This window comes from Furipterus horrens, unplaced genomic scaffold (genome assembly GCF_987537825.1).
Source record: "Furipterus horrens unplaced genomic scaffold, mFurHor1.1.pri manual_scaffold_7, whole genome shotgun sequence".
Classification (NCBI taxonomy): Eukaryota; Metazoa; Chordata; class Mammalia; order Chiroptera; family Furipteridae; genus Furipterus; species Furipterus horrens.
Genome location: NW_028327177.1, coordinates 118,026,269 through 118,039,381, shown reverse-complemented (window position 1 = coordinate 118,039,381; position 13,113 = coordinate 118,026,269). Strand labels below are relative to the sequence as shown.

Sequence of the window (13,113 nt, the reverse complement as noted above, 5' to 3'; positions counted from 1 at the left end):
TAAATGACCCACTTAGTTAATTTTAGAACTTGTAGCCTCTAACTAATTAGAGAAAATTATGAAGTAGGGGATGGAGGGAGATGGGAAATTATTTCATTGTTTGCAATGCCTTTCTTAAGAGTATCTACATTTAATCTCGGAGTGTTTGGTGTTAATTTCCAGGTAAGGGAGGCTTTGGCTGGTAGTTAATCCTGCATCTCCAGAAATGCATTCCTGTCCCTCTTTATCCTTCTGGTATAAACCCAGATCTCTCTGGCCTTTTCAGAAGTGGAAGCCATTTGGGCTTAAGTGCAGGGGAAGTTTGGTGGTTTCCCATGTGCTTTTCCAGGATGATACAAGGACGTGGCCTTTGAGCAAACAAAGGAGGTTGGCTCGTGGAACTTGATTGACTGCAGAATATCTACTCTCTCCTATTGTGATGCCACAGAGGGCCTGGTCATGGCCCCGGAGCCACTTCCTGGGGGATGTCTGCTTCTCAGTGCCAGGGTGCTCCTTGCCCTCAGGGTTGCTCTCAGCTGTCTTGACTGATCTTGTGGTCCTGCCTACACCTGGCCGCCAGTGGGAGGCCTGTGTTGAGCATGAAGCTGCCACGTTTTCCTCCCCAACAACTGTTATTAGTTTTGGGGCTCTGTAACAAATTCCACAAACTCATTGGCTCAAAACGACATGCATTTATTATTTCACAATTTCTGTCACATATCTGGGTTCTCTGCTTCGGGTCTCCTGGGTTACATTATAGGTGTTGGTTGGGCCTGCGGTCTCATCAGAAGCTCAACTGGGGAAAGATCTGTTTCTGTGCTTCCTCGGGTTGTTGGCAGAATTCACCTCCTTGCAGTGGTAGGACTGAGACATCTGTTTCTTGCTTAGTGTTGTTCCGAGGCTGCCCACTATTCCTTGCCGTGTGCCCCTCACAACATGGCAACTTCTTCAAGGCAGGCAAGGGGAGCCTCTAGCTCCAGTCTTCCAATGTAATGTAACCATGGGAGTGACATCCTATCCCCTTTGCTATGGTCTGTTGATTGGAAGCAAGTCGCAGGTCCTGCCCTCATTCAATGGGAAGAATTGGACAAAGGCTTGAACTCCAGGAGATGGAGATCACTGGGGGTTACCTGGCAATGCTGAGGAGCCCAGAGACTCCTCCTGGCAGCCCTACAGGCAGTCCTTAGCTTGTATTTGATGCTGTTTTTCATAGGGTTTGTGGCAGGGGGAGGGTTTCTGTGTGACCGTGCCCTCCCCCCAGCTCCGGCCCAGTACCCTCACAGAGCGCTGACTTTAAAGGTGTGGGCAGCCAGCACCTGTTCTCAGAGGGTGTAGGGGTCTCTGCCACCCTCTCTGCCCTCATACACTCTTCAGGGTTACTATGTTTTCATTTCAAATTGTGGAGGTAATTCCTAAAGGCAACAGGAGACTTCTTAGTTGCTCATCTAGTCCTCCAATATGCATTGGATTTGCTTTTCCAAGAGACCAGAGACCGAGATATGATTTTCCATGTTACATCTAAAAATCTTATAATAATGCTGATTTTTGTTGATCTTTTGTACTTCTTTCAGTTCAGTTGTAACTGAGATAATTAGCTGCGGAATGAATCAGAGCTATCTTTCTTCGTACAGAACTTCTTGTTCCAAAAGCGAAGAAGGTAGTTATTAGATCCTGTGCTAAAGATGATCTCTTATGAATTAAGACAGACTCTTTTTTTCCTCCATTCACTGTATGGGTGTTTAACCAAGTAAATACCGTTTTGACTTATTTAAAATGATTACTATTTTTCAACCCGATTATCTAAAACCTCACTGGGTATCCATGGGTATTAATAAATAACCTCATGCAATGTGACATTAGTCTGCATGGAACAGAGCAGCAGAGACTCTCACATCTTAGAACTCTCCTCCTCCCATGCCTGTCTTTGTTGTTTGACACCCCACACAGAACATACGATGGTATGTCATGACCAAACTTCTCTTTCAGAAGCCTCGAATCTTCTGCCTTAGTTCCTCTTAGTATGTCTTTTGTTTAGAGGTGAGGATAAAAACGTAGGGGAAAAATGAGAATACGAACCTAGCCTCTGATGCAGTTTTTAAGGCAAGAAGAGCGGGTTGCAGAATTGGCTTATTCTTTTGGAATTAGTTTATCCCAGTTTGAGAAGCTTGGAATCAGTTTATTCTTTTATATTTCAAAAGTATGTGCCTCAGTCTCTACTCCTGAAAGGACTATTAAAAGGAAAAATAAAATCAAAATATGCTATTGATGTTTGCTTACCCAATTACAGTTGCGTACCTGGGGAGAACCAAATCATCTTTAGTATTTTCACTTTTGAATTTTTTGTAAATCATACCCAGATGGTTAGTAGTAACATGAATTGCCTTGAATGATATATAAGAATCTTAGAAATTCATTTAAAAATGTTATAGCAAGTAGGCGTGCAGAAACTTTTCTGTGGGGTATATGTATTTCAGGAGTTCAGTGTGCAAGTGCCCATTTCTTAAGAATTTTCTGGTCACAACTGGTCTCACAGGGGCTGGCTTGGTGGAGTTCCTGGTAAGTAGGCTTGTCAGCCTCAGCTGGGGGGAGTGGCTGTGCGTGTGGGGTGAGTCCTAGACAGAGCCCAGGGACTGGGTCTCTAAGTCCCACTCCCCAGGGAGAGAGAGCATGTTCTGTTGACCCTTAACTACAGCCCCACTTCCTGTTGCCTGACACCTGGCTGGGCCAAGGAGTCACCTTCCATTTCTGGCAGCCATGTGGCTTGAGGAGGTCATAGACCCAAGTTCGTGTCATACAGTCGCTCCTGAAAGGAAGGGCTGAAGCAGTGGAATGTCCTTCTGGTGACCACTTGCCTCTGGTTCTCCTGAATGTGCATAACATATCACGTGCATGTCCGTACGATGGGGAAGGCAGGGAGCAGCCCCACCACCTGCGTGGGGTGATGGCAGGAAGGCTGCAGGTGTTTACTTCAGCAGTTCATTTTTTTTTTTTAAATCCTCACCCGAGTACACATTTTTTTTTTTTCATTGCTTTTAGAGAGAGTGGAAAGGAGAGAGGGGCAGAGAGAGAGAGAGAGAGAAACATTGACTGGTTGCCCTCTCGTATGCACCCTGACCAGGGATCGAACCCTCAACCTGGGTATATGCCCTTACCGGGGATCAAACCCACAACCTTTCAGTCTATGGAACAATGGCTCCAGCCAACTGAGGCACACCAGCCAGGACCTCAGCTATCTACTCTTTTCCCAGAATTTCCACTTTAGTTGCCTTATAGTTTTTTCTCAACGCATCTTTAATTTTGATAGATTTTGCCAGATTGCCCTCTACAGGGATTGAATGCTTTGAAAGTCTTAAATGTTTTTAAATTTTCTAAGTGGTAAATATATGAATATATTCTTTTCAGAAAAGGTGGAAAAAAATTAAGAGATATAGCCAAAGAGATAGAGCTAGTATATTAAAGATACATTACTGGAGTGTGTGTGTGTGCGTGTGTGTGTGTGCATGTGCGTGTGCATGTGTGTGTGTGTGTGTGTTGTTGTTGTTGTTGTTGAATGTATAAGCCATGCTGTGCTAACCCCCTCATTCTAGAATGATGTCTTTTACTTGATGACTTGTCTGTGAGGTCTTTCTATGATATAGACCTCTCCATATTATTTGAGTTGTTTACCATAAATTGTTTTTCAGCAGTGAGTTTTTGGCATTTACTTTCAGGAAATAATTTAGAGCTTTCGTAAACACCTACACTTTTTTTTTATATTGTGCAAAGTTGTAATCTTCGCATATGTGCTTTTTCCTCTCTCTTCAGGTCTCAGAAAACTGATCATCACAATGAAGGCTACATCTTGGAATTAGATTGCTGTTCCTCCTTACTTCACCTGGCAGACCAAAAAATCATCCCCGAGTTCATTAACAAGGTGAGCCCTGCAGTCAGGATACAGTTGAAACGGGGCTCTCCCCTGAAGAACAGGCAAGGGGCTGACTTAGGGCAGATCAGCGGTCCTCTGCGAGCTGGGCTGGAGCCAGCGTCTCCTCCGGCCTGGGCAGACCCCACAGGGATGCAGCCCCCTCGCACACATTGCTCAGGCTGAAGCTGACTCTGGGACGGTGTGGCTTCCCCTTCCTTCCAGGCTGGCCAAACCCTGGGCCCTGCCTTTTAAGGCTGGAGTGACGTTAACAGCTGACAGGCCTGCAGCCTCACCGCCATGACACCCCTCAAATTCTCAAGGTGGTGTGAAATCCACAGATCCCACCTTCCACTTGTCCTGAGGGTCTCCATTGCCACCAGTCCCCTTCCTTTCGTGGGATGGGAGCACACTAGGGTCCTGTGGTCACTTGCATGCAGTAGACTCAGGGAAAGTTGTCCAGTTGCAAGGTGTTCCCCTCTCTGCCCAGAAACGTGTATGGTTTTGAGCTCCTCTTCCTACCATGTGAGGTTTACTGCCTCATGGCAGGGTGCACCTAAGTTTCAATATGATTACCTTTACTGTGGAAGGAAGGCCCTTGCCCAGATGGGGCTCAGTTCATTGCTTAATGCTTATCTTGTGCTCCCTCACCCAGTCTTCCACAAGAATTGACAGTTGCCTGCCCTGCAGAGGTGATTATGATTTGTTTCAGATCCAGTCAATCAACTAGTGAATTCATTAATAACTGTGTTGGCTTCTTCTAACTTTGGGTCAGAAATAGTCCTAGGTGCTTGGATACAGAAGACAAAGTAGGCGTGGTCCCTGCCCTGTGGTCCCCCCAACAGGCAGGTAAACCCTGAAGGGGTATGATGAGCTTTCACCAGGAGGGGAGCAGTGGCTTCTTCTAACTTTGGGTCAGAAATAGTCCTAGGTGCTTGGATACAGAAGACAAAGTAGGCGTGGTCCCTGCCCTGTGGTCCCCCCAACAGGCAGGTAAACCCTGAAGGGGTATGATGAGCTTTCACCAGGAGGGGAGCAGGGGGCTGAGCAACCAGAGACATGGTGTGGTCTGGGTACCGGGTATGGTCTGAGTCAAAGGGGTGAAGAGAGGTTACCTAGTGGTTGCCTGGGCTGGGCAGAAGGGGTAGCCCTCCAGACAGAGGCAGCAGCATGTGTGAGGCCCTGAGGCTGGAGGGAGCCAGGGGAGTCAACAGATCAGTGGGCCTTTGGGGAGAAAGGGAATGTGTGTGAGGGGTAGGAGAAGGGGCCAGGACTGGGCTGTAAAAGCAGTGGGAGGCTGTTGAGAGGAATTTTGCAGCACAGTGAAATAATTAAATTGTCCTTTTAAACACTCAATGATTTTTTGTTGTTGTTGTTCCCTTCCTGCCTCCTTCCCTTCACATTTATTGAGCGTTTAGGCTTTATAAGGTCCTGAGAATAACTACTCCCGTATGAGCAGGGCCAAGGCTGTAAACTAGGAATCAAATGATCTCTTAGGTCAAAATTTATGGTAATTTTACTAGGATGGTGGAGACTCTTTCTATTCTGGTAGAATTCATATTATTACTTACGAAATGGGGGGGAAAGCGTTGCTTTTTCACACGTGCATAAGCCTGAGAACATGAGTGTTTGTGTAACTCATGTAGATGTCTGTTTAAATAGGCCCATCTTCTCTTGATTGCTGCAAATAACGTGTTCTAATAAACTCGGGTAGGGGCATTTGGGAGGTGGAATTTACACCATGATCTGAATACTGTGGAAAAAAATAGTTTTAGAAATCGTTTTGTAATTCAGACTCAGGTGCTTGGAATATTTGAGGGTAAGTGGGTAAGAGGAGGGCATGAGGCACTGGCTGTACTATCAGATATGCTCTTTTAAAAACCTGTGACTTAGAGCTTTGGTCTTAACCAAACCTGATCATTGGGTGGCTGACCCATTGCATGTTGCCCATATCAGGTCTTAAGGAGACAGTGTCTTGATTAGCAGGCACTTGGATGCTGTGTATCTATAGTGTCTGAAGTGTAGATGGACATCCGTCTAACAGAGGAGAGAACATCAGTTATGGTTTATATGCCTGAAGGATAAACCAGTTTCTATTTAAAACTTTTATTCTTATCCCACCATTATTTTTTTCCCACACTAATTGTGTTATGTGTGTGTGTGTACATCAGTATCTGATGGTTCGTTTTATAGTTAGTTAAATTAGTCATTGACATCTGCTCAGTCTGTTTTTAATGTTTTAAAAATTACACACTTTGAATTTTTAAAAATTGATTTGAGAGAGAAAGAGGAAGGAGAAAGAGAGAAAGAGAGAGAGAGAGAGACATCAATCTGCTTTTCCACTTATTTATGCATTCATTGATTGATTCTTGTATGTGCCCTGACTGGGGATTGAACCTGCAACCTTGACGTATTGGGATGATGCTCTAACCAACTGAGTTGCCTGGCCAGGGCCAAAAATTATACACTTTAAAGCCCACTCTGTCATCCTGCACCTGCTGTATACCTGGTTTTCCAGTAAGAACTATTGGGGCCAGACAGACTAGACAACTTACCCACTAGGGCAGCCCTGAGATTTCTGACCCAGAGTTTTTCTTCAGATGTGTATGCTGGGGTCTCTCGCCTCTGTTCCTCTCCACAGAGAGGTAGTTCATGGTCATGCTCAGCAGGGAGGAAGTACAGTTTCCCACCTTGGACAACCCAGGTATGCTGAAGTTGCCCCACCCTTCACTCCTGCGTTCTCATGGCTGAGAGCTGGACCTGGAAGCCTCCAGCATTTCTGGGCTATCTGTGCTGGCTGTGGCTTTAGTTTCTAGGCCAGTGGCCATGACAACCAGAAGAAGAGAGACAGATTGATGGAACTGGGCCCCCTTTCCTCTGCTCCTCTTTTCTGTTGTTGGACAGGATTTCTGGAGAAAACACCACCTCAGTGTGCAAAGAGCAGAGGAGAGCCGAAAGCCCCTCTGCAGGGTCAACAGCTGTTCTAGCTGATGGCAGAATTTTACACATTGTAAATTTTTCTGTCATCACACAGGCAGAAGACCACAGGAGCTTCCTGGGAAGAAATATACTTAAAACCATTTGTGTTTTTTTCAGTGAATACTTGATGAATAGCTTGGTCCCCGTGTATATATATATAGTGGTGGCACTTGTTAATTGCCATTCACTTAGGCCAAGATGAAGCTGTGTCACTGGCGGCTACAGCTTGCAGTCATTACTTTTTATCTGGGTCATTATTTTGTGTGAAATAATGGCCTGTGTTTCTATGACAAGTACATCTGTCTTACGATGAGTTGGTAATTAACTCATTTTGTCATTGTACCATCATGCAGGACAAGCTTATGTTCTTCTCTGCATATTAGAATTAAACTCAAAGTGATTATAATTTTTTTTCCTTAAGAACAATGCCCCAGTATTATTTTTCCGCCAAATGTTTTAAATTAGAACCTTTGGAAAGAGAACGTGGATAGGAAGAGGGTAAGGCAATTTCATTATTTTCCACAATTAAGAAAAATAAAGTCGTTTGTATCTGTGTCCTGTAAAATTAGCTGAAGATGCCATAATTTACAGCCCCTCTCCGCCACGAGTTTTCACAGAAGGCGAAGGGAGATGTAAAGAGATGCTCTATTTCCTTTCACTGCGGTCTAAGGATTTCTCTGTGCACTTTGGCTGCTCAAATTAAATCTGGGCGACTGCATTCTGTTTTCTCCTTGTATCCTGCTGTGCTCCTTCCAACCAACCCTTTATGTAAATTATTTATTATGGACCACAGAACATTTGAAATTCATATTTATGGGCAGATTTGGAGAGACTGTGTTTTCCGAGTCCTAGAACAGAACGCTCTAGGGACGAAGAGCAGCGAGGCTGTGGGAGCGCAGCGATGCTTGTTTTCTGTTCCCTTGAGACAGAGGTATAGATAGCCGCCAGGTACTTCCGGAGCCTGGCTTGCACAGCTGGTGGGTTTGTGGGGCCCCCTGGAATTTCCTGTTCTTCAGAGCTCCCTGAGGATTGTAAAGGAGACAGTGATATGGAATAAAGAGCCTACAGGTTCATCTTCAAATTACTTTGCCCTAACTTTGGAGCATCTTGGAAAAGTGCTTCTGTGTTTGGAAAGCACTTTAAAGTTTTCAGTCATTGCACACATTTTCTGGTTTGTGCTTCACAATAATTCCATTCAAAAGGCTGTCCTGGCAGTGATATCTCCCTTCTAGACAGGTGGAAACAGCCCAGAGGAGAGGAGGGCTTTGCCCAGGAACTGGGGCAGCTACATGATGGAGCCTGGGCTGGTTCCTTCCTAGTGGAGGCGCCTGTGGACTTGGGCGGAACAGGAAGGTTCCATGGCTGGGTAGCTGGGGGAGGATTTTGGAGAGATGTGGTACAGAATGAGGTTCTGGAAAAGTGAGGAATAGACTTCTGGAGATGGAGGGGCGAGGTGGATGACGCTGTGCCTGGCGTGGAGAGGAGCGTGAGATAAAGGTTCAAGGCCAAGAAAGAGTCAAGTCCTGCTTGATTGGAGTGTAAGATGGACAAAAGGAGGAGGAGGACTGTTCTGGGCAGGGTTCTGTAGAATCCATGAAACAAGAGCACTCACTCAAGCCGGCTTAGGTGAAGCAGGCAGGAAATGGCTTGGAGCCCTAGACGCCAGGGGCAGGAATTTCCCTGAGGTAGCAGTACAGACAAGCCAAAAGATTAAAAAATGAATCAATGAAGATTGATCTCTCTGGCTACATTATATACTGCTAACTCATATGTATGTATCTATAGGTTTATTTGAACGTTAGATGGGATTTTACTCCCGCTATGTGCCAAGCACACCTGTGCTAGAGGGCTTTACGTGTATTATACTCTTCACCCTCATCTCATGCCTCTGAAGACTTATTTCCATTTTACAGGTGAACAAACTGAGGCACAGGGAAGCTATGAAGTTTGCCCAGAGCTACACCTGGGAAAGTCGCACCTGGGAGTTGAACCCAGCCTGCCTGACCCAGAGGCCACATTTGTGACCATCGGGCCAGGCGGTCTCTTCCACATAGTTCTCACAGACTGAGAGTGGGGTGGCCCAGCCAGAAGACAGGGTTGGGCAACTGTGTCTGGTATGTGGGGACAATTTTGGAGCACCTCCCCTCAATGGAGGCTGGGGCTCTAGGCCTCATTTCTTATGGGAGAAGGTCACACCTTGTCCAGGTAAGGTGGGGAGCTTTGTCCTCAGCTCTGAGCTCGGTCCTTTAGATTTATTCTCTTTTATGATGGAGGTGTTGCACTGACCTGCATGATCTACTGAGAACTACGTTTATTTGATCTCACGCTGGACCACGGTGCCTTTAAAGTGAGGACAATTAAGGGGACCCCTAGCTTGGCCTCTGGGGGTCCCAGTGTATGGTCAGAAATTCAGTGACCTCACTTAAACTAGATGCATTGCCCTTCAGAGAACCAAATGATTTTGCTTATACCTTGATCTCTAAAGAAAGGAACCTGACAAATTTAAAAAATTTCATTGGCTTGCCCTGGCCCGGTGACTTAGGTGACTGGAGTGTTGTCCCATACACCAGAAGGTTGCGGGTTCAGTTCCCGGTCAGTTCACATACAGGAAGCAACTGATCTGTGTTTCTCTCTCACATTATTGTTTCTCTTTCTTGCTCTCTCTCTCTCTCTCTCTCACTCAAATCAATAAAAACCATATTCTCAAGTGAGGACTTAAAAATAAAATTCATTGGCTCCTTTTAATGAAACAAAAAGTCCCCAACCCCCAGGATTATGAAACTTTGCCTGTGGTATATAAATGACTTATCAGTTATTTGACTGATTGTTGAGTATTCAGAGCCTCGTTTCCATAAGTGCAGTGCAGAGAATCTAATTTAATTAGTGCAAATTCAGAGTGAAAGGGAAATTAGGTTTGAAAGGTTTCCCTTTCCTTGCTGCACCCCATCTCCTCCCAAACCAAGAGAATCATGACATTTTTAAAAGGCAGATCTGGCGGGGGTTTGGGAGAAGGCTAAATGGTGTGTAACTCCAGCAATGAGAGTACCCTAGGTGTGCAAGAACATGAGCTGGGGGCTGGGCAGGGCAGAGGCTGAGGGTGAGAAGTGAGGCATTGTTGGGGGATGGGGCATCCCGTTCATTGTTGTGTCTCCAGAACCTAATAAACATTTGTGAGTGAACAAATTAAAAAAGAAGTGCAGAGGGAGAACCATTAAGACTTGGTGTCGAACAAGGGCGAGAGAAGTCTAAGATGCCACACAGGTGGCCAATGTGTGAAGTCCTTTGTGAGGATGGGGAGCACGGTGAGGAACCATTTGGAGCAGAGCAATGAAGAGATTGGTAAGGGACTTGTTGAGACTCAGAGAACAGTGGGACACTCAGAGGAACATTCCAGAAGGCAGTTGTGGTTGTTGGGCTGAAGCTCAGGAGGTGGCTAAGAATGGGGGTGTGGTTGTCTGAGGTGCAGACTCAGAGGCCCACAGGGGCAGGCAGGTAATGGCGGTGAGGACATGGTTCAGGTGGTCACCTGGTGGCACACGCCCTTCTCCAGGGGGCAGCCACGACCTACCATCAGCTCCTCGTTATCTGGTTGGAACATGAACCCCATATCATCAGAACTTCTTTGTTGTTTGGCTGATGAGTTGGCTTCCTTTGTTTTAGAGATGTTGATAATGTTTTTATTTTCCTATTGTGAAGTCTCTTGGTTTTTCAGTGTAAACAAATCATGTTTTAAAAACTGCAAGATCTCAAATTATATGTGGTGAAGGACCAGGTTTTGTTTGTTTTGCTTTTCAATCCATTAAGAAGTGATACTTTTGTAAAATACAACAAAAATATGGCAGCAATGTTGAGTAGCTGGGAAAGTGCCTAAATGCTTACTTGAACTTGTTGTACCTGTCTTGTTCCGGGCTGGTGACAAAACATTTGCGGACCAGCAATGGGCCAAGGACTGCACTTCAAGGAGTCACTGGTAAGCTGGCAAAGCCATGGGACAGGATGACTTGTGATGGGAACTCACTCACGCTTGCAAAGGAGAGGACAGCACCCTGGCTGGAGCTCTGGAGAGCATCCAGAGAAGGAGAACAAGGAAGAACTTTCACAAAGCAGGGGGAGAAAGGAGAGAGCGTGAATGTTACAAAGTCTGAGGGAAGAGATTAGAAAACAGTGTCAAAGCAGGAAAGAGGTCAAGTTGGAACCCATTGGGCAGTGGCCCACTGGTTGGACCACTGATAAATCTTGCAAGAGCAATTTTCATGGGGCGGAACAGGCAGAGGCCTCCCTGGCATGGATTTAAGAGTAAAGAAGTTGAGAAGGAGAGAGAGGGTGTGGTGGCTAAGACAAGAGTATAGGTAAAAGGAAGTTTTGTTGTAAATAGGAGATCTGAGCATCTTTAAAAGCTGAAATGTACCAGTAGAGAGGGGAGTGTTAATAGAAGGTAGAGATGATAAAAGGGGGAGCCCACACAACTGGACTGAGCTGTGCATATGGAACCGGTCACCCTTTCCCTTGAGGCTGGGGAAGGAGGTAGGAGGATGCTTACAGGCTTTGAGTTCACAGTGGGAGGAGAAACTGTAGGAGCTGCTGTCTAGAGGTCTCTGTTTTCTTACAAAGTTTCTCTTCCATCCCAGCCTCTCTTGATCCTCTGTCCTCCTACTATTTTCATTGGCCTGCGATCTTCCTGTTCTGTCCAGGGAGGTTAGTTAAAGTGAATTGGAGCCTGCAGAGAGGGAGGCGGTCATATGCTTGTCTTGATTACTCCCCCAAAGTGAGACAAATTCTTATGCATTCCTTTCTCCCCCTGCATCAACCCGGGACCCAGAAGCCCTTTGTAGACAGTTAAGTTTAGGTGGTGGCAGCCTGGTGGAGATGTGGGAGGTGGATAGGTTTACAAACTGGAGCCAGGCGGATCACCAGGGCTGTTGACAGATTGGATGATGGCATGTGGGCACGGGGGGCACCAGGCTGGTTTGGCTTGTGCACCTGGATGAATGGGGGCTTCTGCTGAGATGAGGAAGCCTGAGGAACATGCCATTGTTTCTATGGCCCAGGCGCTCGGGGCAGAGACCCAGCTGGCAAATGGTCAGAGAAACTGTGGTCATGGATGAAATTGTTGAGGAAGGAAGGGAGGGTGAGAAGAAGAGGACCTCGAACTGAGCTCTGGGAAATTCTAGCATTTACTGTTGTGCAGAGAAAAGAGGCAGAAAGGAACAGTCTAGAGAGGCCCAAGGGAAACTCCGAGGATACTGGTGATGGAGGCTGAGGGAAGGGTTTCAGCAGGGGAGGGGCTGTCAACCCTGTCGGTGGCTAAAAGTCAGCAGTCGCCATTGGTGGTGTGGCGGTGAGGGTGAGGTGATTGACGACCTCTGTGAAAGGAATTTGAGGGGCCTCTCCCCTCCTAAGAACATAGTTTTGCAAGACCTGATCCAGAATGTCTTTGGGTTATGACAAAGTACTGCCCTTTGTCCCATAGAACTCATGTGTTTGTGTTGTTTGTAGGATGGTTCTGAGTTGTTCATTTTATGTTTTCACTTCCAATTTGAGATGTTCTTTTTTTCCATGGGTTCGCTGAACTATCTTCATTGTCCTCTTCAGTGTAATTTTGTATTAAGTGACTAAATTTTAATACCTGACTAGGGGATAAGAACTTGCCCGTGAAAAGCATTGGAATTTCATGTAATTTTTAGCATTCAGAGCACATATCACATGAAGTAATAATACTAGAAGAACTTGTAGTTAAATCAGATAAAAAACGAACTTGGGAGTCCTAAAAATGGCATTGAGATATGCACAGAAGAGAGTGGCCTGTTGTTGGTTCCGCAGGCAGCCTGTGGCTGGCAGGCCTGCATTCCTTTGTGGTCTCTGCAGAGAAATTGCCCCAAATCCAAGGAACCAGAAACTATTCTAGAGGCTGGTAGAACAGGCAAAAGACCAGAAGAGAAAGAGAAAGTAAACGTGCGGGGGTAGCAGACCTGTGCCCATGAACGCTTTGTTCTAGGGAGGAATGAGACCTGGGCATAGCTCTCTCTTCTCAGGAGACCTTTCCACCCTTGTGGTTAGCATTTGGCACCTTGGGAAAGCTAATATCTCCTCCTTCCCCGCCTTGTTGGGAGGAGATTGGTGGTGCCCAGGTTTGGTAACTGTGCCTGAGGCCAGGTGTTGGGGGTGGCTGTAGGCCAGCCTGGGCATTCCTGCAGGCATGGGACAGATGTCTCCTTCTCCAGTACATAGTTGTGGACTTGGGCGCCTTAGATGTA

General features: G+C 46.1%; 1 protein-coding gene across 2 annotated transcripts in view; it reads left to right on the top strand.

Annotated features, from left to right (window-relative positions):
* RFTN1 (raftlin, lipid raft linker 1) overlaps window positions 1-13,113 on the top strand; it is a 189,170-nt gene that overhangs the window by 95,721 nt on the left and 80,336 nt on the right. For both annotated transcript variants that reach the window (XM_090284375.1, XM_090284374.1), the window contains one exon: window positions 3,784-3,892. In XM_090284375.1, coding sequence (XP_090140501.1) covers window positions 3,784-3,892 — 109 coding nt within the window. The remainder of the gene's footprint in view (window positions 1-3,783; window positions 3,893-13,113) is intronic.